The sequence below is a fragment of the Leptodactylus fuscus genome, chromosome 3, assembly GCF_031893055.1.
Source record: "Leptodactylus fuscus isolate aLepFus1 chromosome 3, aLepFus1.hap2, whole genome shotgun sequence".
NCBI classification, from domain to species: Eukaryota; Metazoa; Chordata; class Amphibia; order Anura; family Leptodactylidae; genus Leptodactylus; species Leptodactylus fuscus.
The window spans coordinates 135122764-135143690 of NC_134267.1; the positions used below are offsets into that span (position 1 = coordinate 135122764).

A 20927-nucleotide genomic window follows, 5' to 3' on the forward strand; every position below is an offset into this window, starting at 1 on the left:
TTGGTATTCATTAATGCTTTAATTCCATTACTTTAATAGTGTGACCATCATATTTTTTTTTACTATGTTACCACCATAATTCAGACTACTGCTTCCCCCATGTAAAAAAACGTAGCCTGAAAATGTCCATCTAGACTCTAGTAGATGTCAGCAGAAGTCCAATAAATCGTGTGGACCTGTGCAATGTCAAATAAACATGTTCTTCCATAATGTGGCAGAAGGAGATAGGCCAGCAGTACCATCTACTGAAAATAAGCCACATTTATAAGCAGTACTATGCGTAGATCATGGATCCATTTATGTCATTTGATTGGACCAAACTTATGGAGCTTATCCATAACTTAAATACATTTTCCAGCATGTTGATAGATGGAGACTTGCTGGTTTAATGGTATTTCTTATGAGTCACCATGGCCAGACTAACCATTCATTCACACATTGACCCCAAGTCTAAATCAGTTGTTTCCATTTGACTCAAGGCATATATGGAAACATTTTCATCATTTTACTAGCAAAGCGTGTATTGAATGGTGTCTTATTAATATATAACATCTTTATAGTTTAATTGTATAATGCACTTTATTGTCTTCAGATCAATCGTATTCTCATGCATTGGTTCTCAGTTTTTCTGAGTTCTGTGTGTAACCTGCACCCATAGCGAGTAGTTGCTACAGTTCTCCATTAGAAAGTGTAGTTTAACATTGATCCTGTTAGCAGTCATCGGCACTGCCATGTCTCAATCTTAAGGTATTGTTCAGTCAGCCTACTTAACACAAAGTAAATAGCCGCTGTAAATTGGAGCTGTGCAGGGCAGGAAACATACGGGGCAGTGCCAAGAGGTCAGTCACCTACCAATAGCATAATAGCTTCAAGCACGAATGGGATAGTAGCAGATGTTGCTTAAGGAATCAGAAGGGCGTTTCTTAGGCTCACTGCGAGGAGGTTGCCTGTCAGTTCAGGAGAAGCCAGACAAGAGCTGCACAGCTGATCGCAGACACTGGATTGAACAGAGCAGCAAGTTATCGCTCTTCTACTTTAGAATTCTTCTTCGTGGCTTCTGACATAAGACTGTGAATATTGAGGTAATCTTTCCCATTATGTGCCTTCAGCCTAAATAGATGATTGCTACTTCATTGGTCCTACGACTTACATCTCAGGGTACACTTGTCTGCAGGATCACAGGACTCAGAGGGACTCGGTGACAAAGAGCATCACTTACTGTTGCCAAAGAAGAGTTAACTGATGACTCAGGATAAAGGTTTCACTTTGTTCCGCTGCATCTGTCTCATATGGCACTGGATAAAGACATTTCTTTGGTTTTCTTAAAAACCTGCACTGATTCTTGCTGGTTGCTTGGTACAAGCCATATTCATGGATTACAGATGATCTATAACCCGCACAAGATTTGGATCTCTGGACCACTCTACTTGTTGCTTTGAATGTTTTCATTTGTGGATCCCGTAACTTGCAGGCTCAGACAATAAAGGGAATTGACTAGTCTGGTCATGGCTATTGATGCTGATAATGGTTCAGTGAAGCACCTTATAATCTTTGCTTAGTGAACTTGACATGGATAGTAAGTGGAGCCATTCATCACACATCAGAAATGTTCCAGCATATTTTTTATTTCACAAATGTTTTTTTTAACTTAAGATTTGCCTAGTTTTTTTGGGTTTTTTTATATTATCTGTCACTGCACTCGTGATTATTAAATTATGGGTAAGCCATTAAGCAGGCCGGATTGTTTAAGACAAAATCCAACATGTGTTGGAAAACCAGAAGAAGAGGATTTAAACATTGAAGATTGTTATGTACCCCAGCGGTCTATTTATGATACAGTCCGGTTAAATGAACAGATTGACTCTGGTAGTAAAGGAAGCCTTACCTCCAGGCATTTTACAGATCGCACTTTGCCTTATAGCAATAGAACACTGGACAGCAGCACTTTGTGCAGCAATGGCGCCCTTGCCTGCAACAGTGAATTCAGAAACCGGGATTTGGAACCAAGCAAACTGGACGAGAAAATGATTTTTGATACACTCAAACTGAACAGAGAGATTAACCGTCCTGGTGGTGGACCCAGAAATAGACATAAAACGGACAAGAGGGAGCACCGGAGATCCTGGAGGATTTTTATTCCTGTAAATTTATCAGACTATGTCAGTAGAAATGAAGACTCTTATGTTGAAAGTCCTGCAAGTGACACCTTGAATACGTGTAGAAAGGAAACACATTCTTTAACATCAGAAGATGATTCTGGTCTGTGTAGTCCTCAGGTTGACGGAGATGAAAAGGCAGAGACAACTATTATAGATCATGAAGGGCAAGAAGTTCCTCTGCCTTGTAAAGAAAGTAGTAATATGGTGGACAAGTTTTTGTCTGGGATTTCTGATTTTACTCAACATTCTCCTTTCCTTTTATATGCAAAAGTCCAGAATGACGTAGATTTTAGCGTGATTGCTTGTAGTCTTACCGACGACAAGAGCCCTGAATTCCACAGTGCCCTTAATTCTGACATGGATATGGATAGTGAATCTTCTGTACCCTGTGAGGAGTATATTCATTTGGAGGATAGCCTTAACTTGTTTGAGGAAGATGATCAGAGTTACACTCATGATCAAGTCAAAATGAAAAGTCAGCCAGAATATATGTCGAATGGTTTAGGTGTTTACAATGGAGTTCATTCCGCTACTTCAAGTGGTAGTAGTTTCTATGCGGATCTTCCAAGGCCTGATCATAAACCTATCAAAATGGCACGTGCTGAATCGTTGGTAGTGCTCAGTTCTTCTATATGTCATAAGTGTACAGTGGCACAGCCAAAAACTATTCCTATAAGGGACGGTAAATTCAGGACCAAAGCATCAAGAAGACAGCAAGAACCGACCGAATGTTTGTGTTCAAAGGTAACTAAAGATTTTATGATTTAAGATTCTACTTCACAGAAAGATTGTATTTGTCAGTATTGATGTTGTCCTTCATCCTTTAAATTAAGCGTGAGGTCTTAGAACAGCATGTCCTGCTAAAACGGTGCACTGGGAGCTTGTACTAAGACCCTCATGTTTCACATAGTAGCTATTTTCAGTAAACCGTTCAGATGTCAACCAGTCCACATGTGCATCCTCAGCCTAACTGTGTTAAACAGATGTCCGCTCAGGGCCTTCTAGCACAGAGCAATCGATTAAATGCTAATAAGGACTCATTTTGGAAAGGTTACATGGTCAATGCATAAATGGCAGCAATCTACCAGCCGTGATTATTGCCAGCTGCTGGGAACAGTGGCCATTGTCTGAGCTCTGGAACAATACACTTAGCAGGGCATGTTCAATGGTGATATTTCGCTTTTCTCAAGGAAATATAAACAATTGGCGTGCGTGCACTATTCCTTCTTGGTCTGCACTTCTGCAATCTACCGCAAATTATTTCATTGCTTGTTAAAGAGAGTGTCAGGGTTGTTGTACACTGACCTTATTGTTCATGGTGAGGTGAGGGGGAGAAACAGTTCCTTGTGGAAAATACCAACATTGCTAGGAGTTGTGGGAGTTATTTAAACAAGTCACTTTAACACCACTTGTAAGTGATGTATTATGATAAAAAAATAATAGGCAACAATTTCATATAATCTGTACTAGCTTATCTTGCATGACATACATTGATGGTCACCAAATACTCAAGGGTCTGTTGGAATACAAAGTAAACATGTTACCGACATGTAAAACAAAGTTATATTTAGGAATTGTCCCGTGTAGAAATCCATTTTGACATTCCCTATTAAGATTTTATGAATGAATAGAGAAGGGTCCCCTATTCATGATCTGTAGACCTGTTCTGCATTGTACAGACAACCCCATGACTTGAATAGGTTCTGTGTAATGTAATTCTGTTGTGCCAGTGCAGGGAACGTTAAAACTGATCTATGGGATCCCAGGAGAAGTAACTACTAATTTTATGGGTCTCTTCTGACTTCTAACTAATGATTAGGGTTTCATGAGGGTGGGAAAAAAATGCCTGCTTTTTCTCAGAAAAAAAAAGGACTGTGTATAGTTTTGCAACTCAGCCTTATTTAAGTGAATGTTAGACACAGCCCATGAATCTAAAGTGGTTTATTCATATTACACTACCGTGAAACTGGCCCTAAGACTCCATGCATGCATCTGTGGTTTTGATCCATGTGCTATACGTTGTTTTTTTTTAACAGGTAGCGCACTGACCCATTCTTTTTTATGGCCCCGTATGTATGACACTTGTTTGGGTAGAGACTGGGTGGAGGGCTGTGAGCTTGGAGGCAAATCTCAGGTCACACATATACCATCTGTATACTGTCTATTCTTTTTTTAATAGACCGTCTAACTTAAAGGGCCTCTATCATTGGGAAAAGTCATTTTTAGCTAAGCCCATACTTGCATTGCCTTTAGAAAGGCTATTTCACACCTACCTTTTTTATGTAATTTGCCTCAGTAGATTTGGAATAAGTCTGTTTTATTGATATGCTAATTAGCCTTCTCCGTGCACCCCGGAAGGAAGTGTCTGTGTGCACCCTCTCTGCTATTGTCTATGTATATGAGAGCAGAGGCTGCTGTGATGATGACTCATCTCCCTGCTCTCATACACAGAGAATAGCAGACACAGACACTTCTGGAGTGCACTGAGAAGGCTAATTAGAATATGAATACAATTTGACATATTCAAAAACTATTGAGGTGATTTACATAAAAAGGTAGGTGTGGAATAGCCTTTCTAAAGGCTATGCAAGTATGTGCTTAGCTAAAAATGACTTTTTCCCAATGATAGATCCTCTTTAAGCTGAATTTTCGGCACATTGTCAACTTAGGCCAAGGTAAGTACATTTCTGGACAGATCACAAGGTGAAGGTAACCAATGCACATCACAGATTTAGTATTGGACCAATTTGAGTTGTATTGTTGCTCCTACAGCATTTTTCATTCATGTAGTAGTGTAATCTACAAGCCTTTATTACAATAAAACATGTCTGTATTCAGTTTTGTCAAAATATTTAATGCAATCGTAAGGCTTTATACCGATTCAAGCTTTCTTGCAGTCTTTTTAGATTGGAAGAAAACCGTAATTGCAAATTGCTAGTATAAAATAGCTATACAGAATATTTAGTAATACAAGTAAAATTAACAAAGCTAAAAGCGCATAATAAAGTATAGCACCGAAAGTGTCCAGTTCTCCTGCGGACATTACGGGTTCTGTTAGTTATCTGCACCTGCTAATTCTCCTTGCAATTGTTTAGTGCAGTATGCCATTTTCCATAGTACCAGGATTTTAGAGGTAAAATTGTCTGGCCAACTAATAAGTAGTTTTCTGGATTTTTTTTAAAAAAACTTGTATGGATGGTTGAGAAAGCAAATGTAGTATTTGAGTAGAATCAAAGGCCTGAAGATAGGGAGTGACCTCTTAGGGTGGTGCTGTGAACAAATATTTTCATATGCATTTAGATAACCCTGAAGCTGTATGATGTATTGCTAAAAGAGTTAGTTTTGACTGAGCAGATTATTCCGGGGGCATATCATTGTCCGGGACCTTTATACTATTTTGTTAACTTTGTGTTTTCCACTCTTTGAGTTTTCACTTCTACTAAAAATCCAATGACTTTTTCAGCTGTCTTTTTGTTATAGCATTAAATATTTATGTATTAAACCTTCATTATTCCTATAAACCGAGCGTTTTGATCACACTTAAAGCTTATAGAGAAGCTAGACACCATTTAATCACAAGTCTAAAAGGTAGAGTGTGGTTCACTTGTGTGTTTATGTTGAGAGGTGTAGAATATAATATAATTTGGCCAGACAGCTATACTAATCCCTTTGTGTATAGAAGAAGACTAAAGTTGACAAGTATTGTAATCCTGTTACGTAGTATATTCAGTACAGTGTGCACATCATCTTAGTTTAGTCATGGACATGACAATTTTATGGAGGACACAGATTTCTGTCATCACCAGCATGGAAACTTAGGCCCCATCTCTCCAATCCAGAGACTGACCAAATGGAATAGGTCATATTTTCTGCACAGCCACTGGGGCAGATTTATTAAGACTGGCATTTCATTGAGGTGTAATGCATGGTTGAATCAGTCGCACACCTGTGCACTACAATGGAGTTAGGCACTGGCGTAGAGTTCCGGTATAAGTTACGCCAGAAAACTGCTGATCTCTTTTCTATGACAAGGGCATACATAAAGAGTCACAATGTGAAAAATGGTTTTGGATCATGATTGTGCTACTAACCATAGGGATAGGTTACTTCCACCATTATTTACATCAGGTGTTGGCATCCTAACTTCAGCACTGTTTTATGTATTGTATACTACAATGCAAAATTATCTCACTACTTATATGACTATTTTATATAGTATGTATGGTGTATATAGCTACAAAACCATGCTAACAGCATTTCATATGCGACTCATTTTTAGGCCTGCTCCGTTGGGAGAAGGTAACTGAGTCTCAGAGACTTCATCCCTTTAAAAGAAATGTTTCACCTTTTTTAATATTTCTTTATGCAAAAAGTGATATAGTTTACTACCTGGTTTTAAAGGGATTCTACCATTAAAAACTTTTTTTTTCTCGTTGACACTTCGGAATAGCCTTAAGAAAGGCTATTCTTCTCCTACCTTTAGATGCCTTCTTCACCCCACCGTTCGTTTACAATTCCGTTTTTTGTTGGTCACACTTGTACACTTGCGCAGTCAGCTCTGCCATCGGGCCGCAGGCAGAGCCGAATGCACATGTCGGCTGCCATGTTTTTGTGGCTGCTTACGCGAGCATGCGCAGTACACTCTTGTAAGCGTAAGCGGCCACAAAAACGTGGCCGCCGGCATGTGCATTCGGCTCTGCCTGCGGCCCGATGGCAGAGCCGACTGCGTAAGTGTACAAGTGTGACCCCAGTGCTGGTAGAAGACGCATAAAGAGGACGTTCCAGAAGAAGATGGAGGCGGCGCTGGAGAGAGTTCTCTCGCAGCATTGGGGATGCCCCCAGTGCTGTTTAAGTGCTGGGGCCCTCCCCCAGTGCTGTGAGAGAACTCATTTGCATACCAACGAAAAACGGAATTGTAAACGAACGGCGGGGAAAAGAAGACATCTAAAGGTAGGAGAAGAATAGCCTTTCTTAAGGCTATTCCAAAGTGTCAGCGAGAAAAAAAAAGTTTTTAATGGTAGAATCCCTTTAAAACCAGGTAGTAAACCATATCACTTTTTTGTAATCAATTTTTTCTTCTGATCGTAGGTTTTTATATTATTTTCTGTACCTGGTTATGGGGTCTGCCATCTTGCCTAAGCTTTTTCTATGCTTTATTAACAACATTTAGTTATATACTTTACAACATTGTCATAGCCATAGGCCATGGCAATAGAATGGAGCTGACTCATTGAGGTCTATGGGAGAATTTTCTAGGCATGTTCTGTGCAGGGAAGGACAGCATATAAACTGTTACACAGTGGATGTATTAATAATGTGTAACATACGCTGTTATCTATGGAGGTGTGTGCTTCCGTTGTAATTCATATTGAGGTGTTATATTCTATTATTATGCTATCTGTCTTGTCTGTGATATAATGTGATGCTTAACATAAAAACTTGAAGTCTACATGTAGGTGTTTGGGAGTACACGACTGGGTCATATTATGTGGAGACCTTTGTGGTTAGTGGGTTTGGTCATTTAGACCGCATAAAAACATAAAGTGCTGCAAACTCTCAAGACAGACATTAGCAGCAGAATTGGTCATACTGAAGACCTCAGTAACTTTCAACGTGGCACTTTCCAACAGGCCAGTTTTTCACATTTCTGTCTGATTACTGCATGTGATGTTATAGTAAAATGGAAATGTACAGGGGCAAAATAAGGGCACTTGTAAACTGGTAACAAACTCACAGAACCACCAAGTACTAAAGTGCACAAACATCTCAGTATTTAATTTTCAAAACTAAGAAAAATGGAATAGTTGTTAGATTTCTATTAGGAAGAAAATGGCAGTAGTAACCATATTGGTGAGGAAAGAAGTCCGATGTATCATTCTTGAGTGTAACACTCAGTTCAAATTTCCAAATTGCATCCAGATACAAGTTACATACATAGTTACATAGTAGATGAGGTTGGATGAAGACATCAGTCCATCAAGTCCAACCTATAACCCTACAATCCCCTACAGTGTTGCTCCAGGGGAAGGCAAAAAATCCCCATGAGGTTAATGCCAATTGCCCCAAGTGTTCTTTAGAAATTACATGTATTTGGTCTTGAAGAAGTTGTCTCACAAAGATAACAACTGTTACTATACCCCTTTAGGATATATAGTAGGTCATAGTGGAGGTCTCTCCTCTATAAATCAAATGCTTCTCTGTAGAAGCTTCTCTTGTTCTGGAGGGCTTTAGACAACCAGATTACATAGACAGCTTTTCTTCTGAATGGCCACCATGTAATATTTCATTTCTGGTTGGTTGCGGATTTCCTTGGTAAAATCGGCAGTGTTTCTAGAGGGGCCCACAGGGAGGTTTCCCCTCATCACACACTGTATACTAAAGTAGTTCTAGCAATATCCTGTACCTTCATCGACAGGATGATCCTTACAGAAACCCACACACTTATTCCTGTAACCTGTTGAGATTATGGTGGGGGTGAGCTTTGGTGAGAATGAACTCTTCACTCACTTACTTAGTGAGTCCAGAAGTACAAGTATAGTGTACCATTTAGGCGTAATATATCTTCCTGCTATTAATAAATGGAGATAGGAAATCCAAGAGGAGTTCTGCATTTAATAATGGTCCACTGAGAGCTCCCGCATTGTATACTATTATTGCAATTGCAATTTTCGGTTATAATAGCATTGCTGCAGTGTATAGTCTGTGTCACTCTACTCACATGTTATATGAGATGTTATATATGCTGCCTCAAGCCTCATCATGGCAAAGCTAACATATTTTTTAGGGTTAAACCAGATGTAGTAGCTGAAAAATACACTGGCATATAACAAAACCGTTCATCCATGAACAGTGAACATTCATTAACCAATCCATTTTTCATAATTTGATACAAATCGGTGGAGGTTGACTTGGCCACATGCATTTTAGCCATATCTAGGCCACATCAAGACCATTTCTGTCTTTTCCCCTAAAGAAGTACTCCCAGGAAAAAAGTTTAATAAGCTGAGACATTAGTAGTGCAGATGGTTTAAATAGCATTGCCATATTATCTGCTCTGTACCGGTCTGACCTTATAGCACATGAGTCCCACTGACTGTATTGCCACTGTGCAGGGCAAGGTGGGTGAGTCAGACAAATTAATACAAAAAAAAAGAAGCCAGCTCACCAGCACAGAATGTTGACTTAAGCTTCGCGACAGTGGACGGAGAGAGAACACGTCACAGATGTGGAATGAAAAAAGAGCAAATGTCAGCACAGCATTCATAGACTGCTAAAACCTTCAAGGTTTATTCCATCATGTTAAAACCAGCAACATCACACACAAGGGCAGAGCTGACATGACATATTGATTCTTAATGATAGCTAACCAAGTTTCTAGAATGAGCCCTTAAAATACACATCTATTTCCTTCCCCTGGAAGAGGAGGCAATCCACAGTGCAGAACAAAACACAATAATTTATGTAAACCCCCCAAAAACCACAACATAATGATACTACTAAATACACATAAATATATAAAAAGTAGTGTAACATGGTGGTGTCAGGTGAGTATGCTTGAGGGAGGTGACATCTCACAGGTTTATTAACCCTCTCAAGGGCTATAACAAATAATGTATCAACATATGTACCATATGTACTTGCAAATAATGTTTAGAGGCTGAATATGGTAGGAAAATGGGGAAGGGAAAACACAGCCCAAACAAACACCCTCCGTGAAATCACACACACAAATACTTTCAATATCACAGTCCATAATTCATAGATCTATATGTTGAATTCACACTGACAGTTTCGGGAATTAAATGTGTACTTTCAACGGCGTATGCCTAGAATAGCATATCTACGATATCCCAATTCAATGTCCAAAACATTATGTGTTGAATTCACACTCACGGTTCTGGAGATACAGTCAGGTGCCCGGAAAAATAATCCCCGTGGACTCGGGGTGTCTCGTATGAAAGGGTTTGAAGAATCCAGCATCCACAAGTATAAAATTGAAAATCTTTATTTGTTCAAATTTAAAAAAAAGCATATACGTCAGACCAGAGACGCTCCCTACCTCAGCACAACCAAAAAATGGCATCGGCTGACGTGTTTCAGAACTTGCGTTCCTTAGTCATAGCCTGACTAAGGAACACAAGTTCTGAAACGCGTCAGCCGACGCCATTTTTTGGTTGTGCTGGGGTATGGAGTGTCTCTGGTCTGACGTATATGCTTTTTTAAATTTGAACAAATAAAGATTTTCCATTTTATACTTGTGGATGCTGGATTCTTCAAACCCTTTCAATGTTTAGAGGCACCAGATAATATCCGTGTCCCTGGGTTCATGGCATCAGAAATGTATTCCCTAATGCACTTTCTAAATTTCCTGACTGTTCAGCCCGTGTATTGCATTTGACATGCACAGCATGTGGAAGAACTAGATTAGTAAAATTACAGTTCATGAATGAATGAATAGAAAAACTTAGATAAGTAAATCCTGAAGTAAAACTTGTAGATTTATCGATATATTTGCATGTACCACATCTCCTACTACCACAATTGTTCAAACCCTCTGCCAGGCGTGAGACCAGAATAATAATAAAGTATGTATCAGGGTAAACCTGGAGGCTTTCGTAGGCCTCTAGCTACCATGTACTGGCATGGCCACCGTCCCCACAATTGCGTTTAGGGATGCCAATGCCTAATAGAGGGAGCCCCCTCCTTCTAAAACTTTTTGTATACCGCGGTCACTATTGACTACAGTGTCAGTGGCCTTTCCTCTGTTACTATCCACTGCTGTATCTGTAATAGTGGCAAGTAATGAGAGAGGGGAAGTGGAAAAAGAGAAAAAGCTGCACACTGATGGAATTGGTTAAGCTGGGACCTAAATACTTAGTCTCATTAGTTGTATTGAGGCTAAATACAGTCATGGGCCAAAAGTTTTGAGAATGATACAAATATACATTTTTACAAAGTCTACTGCTTCAGTTTTCCTAATGGCAATTTGCATATACTCCAGAATGTTATAAAGAGTGATCAGCTTAACAGCAATTACTTGCAAAGTCAATATTTGCCTAGAAAATGAACTTTATCCCCCAAAACACATTTCAACATCATTGCAGCCCTGCCTTAAAAGGACCAACTAACATCGTTTCAGTGATTGCTCCATTAACACAGGTGTGGGTGTTGATGAGGACAGGGCTGGAGATCAATCTGTCATGATTAAGTAAGAATGACACCACTGGACACTTTAAAAGGAGGCTGGTGCTTGGCATCATTGTTTCTCTTCTCTTAACCATGGTTATCTCTAAAGAAACACGTGCAGTCATCATTGCACTGCACAAAAATGGCCTAACAGGGAAGAGTATCGCAGCTAGAAAGATTGCACCTCAGTCAACAATCTATGGCATCATCAAGAACTTCAAGGAGAGAGGTTCCATTGTTGGCAAAAAGGCTCCAACAAAGACCAGCAAGCGCCAGGACCGTCTCTTAAAAGTGTTTCAGCTGCGGGATTGGGCTACCAGCAGTGCAGAGCTTGCTCAGGAATGGCAGCAGGCAGGTGTGAGTGCATCTGCATGCACTGTGAGGCGGAGACTCTTGGAGCAAGGCTTGGTCTCAAGGATGGTAGCGAAGAAACCACTTCTCTCCAGAAAAAACATCAGAGACAGACTGATATTCTGCAAAAGGTACAGGGAGTGGACTGCTGAGGACTGGGGTAAAGTCATTTTCTCTGATGAATCCCCTTTTCGATTGTTTGGGACATCTGGAAAACGGCTTATTCGGAGAAGACGAGGTGAGCGCTACCACCAGTCTTGTCTCATGCCAACTGTAAAGCATCCTGAAACCATTCATGTGTGGGGTTGCTTCTCAGCCAAGCGAATCGGCTCTCTCACAGTCTTGCCTAAAAACACAGCCATGAATAAAGAATGGTACCAGAATCTCCTCCAAGATCAACTTCTCCCAACTGTCCAAGAGCAGTTTGGCGATCAACAATGCCTTTTCCAGCATGATGGAGCACCTTGCCATAAAGCAAAGGTGATAACTAAATGGCTCAGGGAACAAAACATAGAGATTTTGGGTCCATGGCCTGGAAACTCCCCAGATCTTAATCCCATTGAGAACTTGTGGTCAATCATCAAGAGACGGGTGGACAAACAAAAACCTACAAATTCTGACAAAATGCAAGCATTGATTGTGCAAGAATGGACTGCTATCAGTCAGGATTTGGTCCAGAAGCTGATTGAGAGCATGCCAGGGAGAATTGCAGAGCTCCTGAAGAAGAAGGGTCAACACTGCAAATATTGACTTGCTGCATTAACTTATTCTAACTGTCAATATAAGCTTTTGTTACTCATAATATGATTGCAATTATATTTCTGTATGTGATAAAAACATCTGACAAACACACATAAAAACTAGAGGGTAGCAGATCATGTGAAAATATAATATTTGTGTCATTCTCAAAACTTTTGGCCATGACTGTAGGTATGAATCTCTATAACCGCTATTCACAATCTGATGAAAATTCATTTTATCCAATTTTGTGGGACAATCTAAAAAGCTATTGGGTATTGGGTTGTCCTCAATGACAGATGTCAGGTAAAAAAGAAACATTAGAGTGTCAGCTAAAACAAATCACTGACAGCATCTCTCTTCTTGTCTCCATTGATAACATCAGAGGCGTAGTTAGGGGTTCCCCATGGTGGGGTAAATGCATCTAAGTGGATCCCCAACTCAGGTATACCGATGTTATCACTATATGGTGACCATATAACTGTAGATAGCGCTCTACACAGGTTTGTGAAGACCATAAGGTAAAAAATGTACAGTGGTCTCAGCAGTGGTAGGAAGGGACCCGCTGACATATGTGAGTGATGTCGCTGGATCCTTTACAGGCACTGCTCAGCCACTGATTATTTTTTGTATGGTTCACCTACCCTGGCCTCCTTTGTAATTTGTCCAATTCCTGGGCAATCTCATTAAGGGGGATATCTGGATAATATTAAAACTTACCAGTAAACTTTGTTATTCCCTGGAAAACCCCTTTAATACCACCCCAATGCTCCCTTATATTGTTATTGCCCCTTATATTCATACTGCCGCCACTGACCTCTTTTTATAAACCATGCCCCCTTTTAATAAAGTCTCTTAATACATATATAGTATATGACTAGCTTAAATGTCAGCAGGCTTATCTCAGCATAAACCTTGATAGCATGGGGATATGTTATCAGTGTATTTATTTAGACTACCCCTTTGTGGGTTAAACATTGTCTGCGCTAGTTACTTGCGTTATCTCTACAATGCTCATAGATCTTGGTCCTGACCCGTAATGTTTTGTGTTAGCCTACAAATTGTTTTGAGGAAAACTAAAGTGAACTTTACCATGTTCCAAGTGAATGCTGAGCTAATGGTAATTCATGTGCTACTAATGCATAAATCTTCTTCAGATGTGTATGTAAAATATGACAAGCACTGGCTCCAAAATTCTTCTACACAGTCACATAAGCATCAGATGTAGCTGAGCAGGCCTACAATTTATTGCATTCACATGAAAAGTATAGCTTTTTCTATTCTGAATTGTTCTAAAATCTGTTCTTCAGTAATACAGTCAGGCCTTTGTCAGTATTACCATTATCAATACTAAAACCTACTTGTCTGCCAGCTAAAAATTTGAAAGCTAAGCTTACGCTACTGTAAGTCAATCTTTTTTACACAGCAGGGAATATTTATTGACTTCCAGAACACAATTGCATATTTTTACCAGTCTCATTACATGATTATTAGAGATGAGCGAACAGTGTTGTATCGAACACATGTTCGATCGGATATCAGGCTGTTCGAGATGTTCGATTCCATACGGACACCACGTGGCGAGCTCCAAAAAAATTTGATTCCCCTCCCACCTTCCCTGGCGCTTTTTTTGCACCAATAACAGCGCAGGGGAGGTGGGACAGGAACTACAACAACGGGGGCATTGAAAAAAATCGGAAAAAGTCATTGGCTGCCGAAATCAGGTGACCCCCATTTTAGACGAATAGTGGATTTCAAATCCGGGTCATATGAGAATGTGAACTTTGTGACTATGAGACAGGGATAGCTGTACAGGCAGGGATAGCTAGGGATAACCTTTATTTATGTGGGAATGTTATTAAAAAATAACTTTTTGGGGCTCTATCGGGTGTGTAATTGTGTTTTTTGTGAGATAAACTTTTTCCCATAGGAATGCATTGAGCAGCATTGATTGGCCGAATGAGATACAGAAGACGTGCAGAGACTCAGCAGTGTTCGTGTGGCCAGCTGAGTGTGTGCCGAGCTCGCACAGCAGAGCTGACCGGCACACGGTGTAGTTGAGCAGAACTGGCTCAACACTGCTGAGTCTCTGCACAGCAGTGGTGAGTGTGTGCACTCGCTCAGCTCGGCTGCATCACCGCATACCCATAGGAATACATTGGCCAGTCTCCAGCCAATCAGCGCTGGCTCTGCCGGAGGAGGCGGAGTCTAAGGTCGGACCTGAATGGAGACTGGTGTGGAGCGATCTTAGACTCCGCCTCCTCCGGCAGACCCAGCGCTGATTGGCCGAATTCTGAAGACTGGCCAATCAACGCTGGCCAATGCATTCCTATGGGAAAAAGTTAGTTTGCGAAAATCGCAAGCTGACAGGGATTTCCATGTAATAAAGTGACTTTTATGCCCCCAGACATGCTTCCCCTGCTGTCCCAGTGTCATTCCAGGGTGTTGGCATCATTTCCTGGGGTGTCATAGTGGACTTGGTGACTCTCCTGAGACGGATTTGGGTTTCCCCCTTAACGAGTATATGTTCCCCATAGACTATAATGGGTTTCGAAACCCAGTCGAACAGTGAGCGGCTGTTCGAATCGGATTTCGAACTTCGAACATTTGGGTGTTCGCTCATCTCTAATGATTATCTATCTTTCTAAATGCATATTTAGCCTATAAAGCAGCAAAGGGAAACATATGCACTATCGGTTATATCAACCAAAACTTTCTATTATTTAGCTTGGTACAATGATTATAAGGAATTTGTCACCAAAAAATGGCTTACTTTATAAACTTTAAAAGTTTTTGGGAGAAAAATATATTTTTTAGAATTTTACTTTAAATTTTCAATGTCACTATCAATAGATAGATAGATAGATAGATAGATAGATAGGGGTTTTCATTTCAGCAGTGACCTCATTTACATCAGAAACAAGACTGACAGGATCACAATATAGCTTTCTACAGATAATACCCATTGTGACCCACTACTGACAATAGATGTCACAGCTTAGCTACTCCACCTCCCTGAATGATGTCATTGTACATGCCGCTGTTGCCTTGAGGAGGTTTAGATTTTTAAGGGAAAGCCATGGCCTGATGTACGGGTTCCCTCAGAATGCTCTACTCTCTGTAACAATAGCATATTTAAACACTGAAGCATGGCAGCAGCTGGTAGATATAGACCACTTCTAGCTTACCAGGGGGCTTGCTAAGCTCGCATTACTTAAGAATCCTTCAACAAAGCGTCTTGAAATCCTAAATCCGATATCATTCAAAAGACATCACCTCTTCCTTTATAATTACAGTCATGGCCAAAAGTTTTGAGAATGACACAAATATTATATTTTCACATGATCTGCTACCCTCTGGTTTTTATGTGTGTTTGTCAGATGTTTTTATCACATACAGAAATATAATTGCAATCATATTATGAGTAACAAAAGCTTATATTGACAGTTAGAATAAGTTAATGCAGCAAGTCAATATTTGCAGTGTTGACCCTTCTTCTTCAGGAGCTCTGCAATTCTCCCTGGCATGCTCTCAATCAGCTTCTGGACCAAATCCTGACTGATAGCAGTCCATTCTTGCACAATCAATGCTTGCATTTTGTCAGAATTTGTAGGTTTTTGTTTGTCCACCCGTCTCTTGATGATTGACCACAAGTTCTCAATGGGATTAAGATCTGGGGAGTTTCCAGGCCATGGACCCAAAATCTCTATGTTTTGTTCCCTGAGCCATTTAGTTATCACCTTTGCTTTATGGCAAGGTGCTCCATCATGCTGGAAAAGGCATTGTTGATCGCCAAACTGCTCTTGGACAGTTGGGAGAAGTTGATCTTGGAGGAGATTCTGGTACCATTCTTTATTCATGGCTGTGTTTTTAGGCAAGACTGTGAGAGAGCCGATTCGCTTGGCTGAGAAGCAACCCCACACATGAATGGTTTCAGGATGCTTTACAGTTGGCATGAGACAAGACTGGTGGTAGCGCTCACCTCGTCTTCTCCGAATAAGCCGTTTTCCAGATGTCCCAAACAATCGAAAAGGGGATTCATCAGAGAAAATGACTTTACCCCAGTCCTCAGCAGTCCACTCCCTGTACCTTTTGCAGAATATCAGTCTGTCTCTGATGTTTTTTCTGGAGAGAAGTGGTTTCTTCGCTACCATCCTTGAGACCAAGCCTTGCTCCAAGAGTCTCCGCCTCACAGTGCATGCAGATGCACTCACACCTGCCTGCTGCCATTCCTGAGCAAGCTCTGCACTGCTGGTAGCCCAATCCCGCAGCTGAAACACTTTTAAGAGACGGTCCTGGCGCTTGCTGGTCTTTGTTGGAGCCTTTTTGCCAACAATGGAACCTCTCTCCTTGAAGTTCTTGATGATGCCATAGATTGTTGACTGAGGTGCAATCTTTCTAGCTGTGATACTCTTCCCTGTTAGGCCATTTTTGTGCAGTGCAATGATGACTGCACGTGTTTCTTTAGAGATAACCATGGTTAAGAGAAGAGAAACAATGATGCCAAGCACCAGCCTCCTTTTAAAGTGTCCAGTGGTGTCATTCTTACTTAATCATGACAGATTGATCTCCAGCCCTGTCCTCATCAACACCCACACCTGTGTTAATGGAGCAATCACTGAAACGATGTTAGTTGGTCCTTTTAAGGCAGGGCTGCAATGATGTTGAAATGTGTTTTGGGGGATAAAGTTCATTTTCTAGGCAAATATTGACTTTGCAAGTAATTGCTGTTAAGCTGATCACTCTTTATAACATTCTGGAGTATATGCAAATTGCCATTAGGAAAACTGAAGCAGTAGACTTTGTAAAAATGTATATTTGTATCATTCTCAAAACTTTTGGCCATGACTGTACATTGAAAGATATTAGTGTCTTGTATTATGGCAGGTAGGGGATAGCAACAGCCCCCCTGTAAGTTTTTTCATTAAATCCACTTGTTATATGTATTCTGAGATAGTGACAAGAAATGCTTGTTTACAAGAGAAGTCAGATTCATGTTTTATTCTTGTTTTAGTTTGCTGTAGTCTTCATTTCTGTTTCATTCTCTGCCTTGACATTATTTTCCCTTGTAGTGTATTTTCACTCTTATGATAGGTTGCTAGAGTGTTTTTGAGTGTAATTTGGACAGTTTTCTGTCTGATTTGTGGCTAGTGTAATTTCTAAGCCTAGTGCACCATGGAGTTTGGGCTTCTGTAGGAATGAATGTGGGAAAATTTGCTACTGTACAGCAATGTAAATGTCATTGTGTTGATGGATTTTAAAGGGGGTTTTGTGACCCAAATAGTTCATCAGTATGTGATCTGTGTGTGACACCTAGACCCCGCAATGACCAGTTGTAGCATCCGCCTTTTGGATCCTGGAAGCTGTTAGTGGTATTTAAGTAATAGGAACGGCACTGCAATTAGCCGGACGCACTGTTTTGCAGTAGATAGGGATAAAGTGACCCTCCTATATTTGAATAGGAGACATACTACACATGTTGTCCATCTACTAGTAGCTACTACAACAGCTGATATGAGTGGAGTCCAGGTGTTGAACCCCCAAAGATCACATACTGAAGACCCGTGGATAGGTCATCAGTATGAAACTCTATTTGGGGCTGGTAAACCACTTTAATGGACAAACCTTTTGGCATGGCACTATGGTAGATATTTGCGATATACTTGTGTGTGTATATATACTGCATGTGTAAATATATATTTATTTATTTAAATTTTAAAAATAGACAATTGTAACAGCACCAGAAAATCTGGGTATTATCCCATAAATTGTACAGCAGAAACCCCTCTCCAGGCAAAAGCGTTCCCAATAGAAAAAACAATCCGTTCTGCCAGCAAATTTTATGGGTAGAAAATGTCCTTAATATATAAAATTGCACATTGTATGTATATTCAATAAGATACAAACTGTCTACATATATAGATAACAAAGTTATGACTGTGCACTGATGCAGTTTTATGGTAAATCTGAATAATTTCAGTAACGATGTCAGTAATTATGGCCAGTTGCAAACTACTATTACTAGATACCACTAAATATGTATAATAGGAATCATGGCTTGTGCATAATGATTTACTATAGTGGTGTTATAAAGTGTGGAGACACAAAGGGACATGGATGGGAATGGGCAGAGCCAAAGTGGATGAGGACAGTGCTGGAGATTGGATTTACTGTATGTAAATTCGGTACATTTTAGTGCTTTGATTGTTGGGAGGTATGAAAATATATTACATGTATTAAATCTATGTCCTTTATGATGGATACAGTTGCCATTTATTTATAGTTCAATTTTTAATTTATGTTGTTGAATCTTACAGACTTTCCAAAAAGAAGAAATTGAACCTCTCCAAGCTTGTCTAAAAGAGGTGAACTGGTTAGGTCAAGGACTTGTGCAAAGTGCAGCTAAAAACACCAGCACCCAGAACTTGGAACATGATCTAGAGGAAGTGAACACTCGATGGAATACTCTAAACAAAAAGGTGCCTACTAAAGGTTTTATTGTGTTATCGCCATGCTTTCCTTTTCAACACATGCACTTATTATCCCTTTCATGTCTGGGCACATTTTAAGCAGATCTAATTCTTTATTTTCAATGTGGCATGTTGCAATTTTCCAGAACAGGATACAAAAAGGAATACATATTTAACACAATTTTATACTTTAATTTATGAAAATTTTGTGTCATTGAAATCACATAAGATTGGTGGCGAAGAGCATTTATGTCCTTGTGTCTCTGATTGTCTGTTCTTATATTATGCATGGCTGAAAAAAGAGATCTATATTTTTAGGTTGCCCAGCGTGCTGCTCAGCTTCAAGAAGCACTTCTCCATTGTGGCAGGTTTCAAGATGCTCTTGAGTCCATTTTGAGCTGGCTCACAGACACAGAAGAGCTTGTGGCCAGTCAGAAATCACCATCTGCTGAATATAAAGTAGTCAAGGCTCAAATTCAGGAACAAAAGGTATGCTACTTATTTTTATGTTCATTATACCATATAGCATATAAATGTAACATTTTATGTATTCTTATATTTATTGGCTGACCCTTGGATTTTTGCCATGGATCTGTAGTATGTACTGACACAGATCCATATACTGATTAATCCAATTTAATTCCTCATGAATTTCAATGTCATGAAGCAAATTTCAAATGCACACTTGTATAAAAACCTGTACTGCATTAACTACATGTACAGAGAGGATTCCTATTGAAAATAATGTGAAATTATTATTGGTAAAATATATGTGGTGAAGGCCACTTGAAAATAAGTTACAAGCATTTTTTTGGCTTAATTTAGAAAATATTCGGCGCAATATAAAGATATCTAGTTACTAAAAGGAAAGGGCTCTCCATAGGAATGAATGAGACAGCTATGTACCCTTCATTATAGTGATTTTGGGGTCTCGAGGACAATCAGTGGCCAGCGGTCACTGGTAAGGAACTAGTGTTTGGTCTCAGTGGTCATGGGGTTTGGTTTAGGGCTTTCGGCTTTATAAGATGGGATTATTCTTGAAAGGAGTTAATAGGAAAACACAAGTTACAGTATTTTATGTTACAGACATTAAAATTATGTGACGCTAAGCATGTACAGTGTGATATCTCTCCTGTACAGAAGGAGGCTGTCATACTATAGTTAATAGAGATGAGCGAACAGTGTTCTATCGAACACATGTTCGATCGGATATCAGGGTGTTCGCCATGTTCGAATCGAATCGAACACCACGTGGTAAAGTGCGCCAAAATTCGATTCCCCTCCCACCTTCCCTGGCGCCTTTTTTGCACCAATAACAGCGCAGGGGAGGTGGGACAGGAACTACGACACCGGGGGCATTGAAAAAAATTGGAAAAAGTCATTGGCTGCCGAAATCAGGTGACCTCCATTTTAGACGAATAGTGGATTTCAAATCCGGGTCATATGAGAATGTGAACTTTGTGACTATGAGACAGGGATAGCTGTACAGGCAGGGATAGCTAGGGATAACCTTTATTTAGGGGGGAATGTTATTAAAAATAACTTTTTGGGGCTCTATCGGGTGTGTAATTGTGATTTTTGTGAGATAAACTTTTTCCCATAGGGATGCATTGGCCAGCGCTGATTGGCCGAATTCCGTACTCTGGCCAATCAGCGCTGGCCAATGCATTCTATTAGCTTGATGAAGCAGAGTGTGCACAAGGGTTCAAGCGCACCCTCGGCTCTGATGTAGCAGAGCCGAGGCTGCACAAGGGTTCAAGCGCACCCTCGGCTCTGATGTAGGAGAGCCGAGGGTGCACTTGAACCCTTGTGCACCCTCAGCTCTGCTACATCAGAGCCGAGGGTGCGCTTGAACCCTTGTGCACACTCTGCTTCATCAAGCTAATAGAATGCATTGGCCAGCGCTGATTGGCCAATGTATTCTATTAGCCTGATGAAGTAGAGCTGAATGTGTGTGCTAAGCACACACATTCAGCTCTACTTCATCGGGCTAATAGAATGCATTGGCCAGCGCTGATTGGCC

At 40.2% G+C, this 20927-nt stretch overlaps 1 protein-coding gene across 3 annotated transcripts in view; it reads left to right on the top strand.

The window, feature by feature from the left end:
• Window positions 1–20927, top strand: part of DST (dystonin) — a 397510-nt gene that overhangs the window by 311671 nt on the left and 64912 nt on the right. For all 3 annotated transcript variants that reach the window (XM_075268370.1, XM_075268369.1, XM_075268371.1), the window contains exons 62-63: window positions 18752–18913; window positions 19223–19393. In XM_075268370.1, coding sequence (XP_075124471.1) covers window positions 18752–18913; window positions 19223–19393 — 333 coding nt within the window. The remainder of the gene's footprint in view (window positions 1–18751; window positions 18914–19222; window positions 19394–20927) is intronic.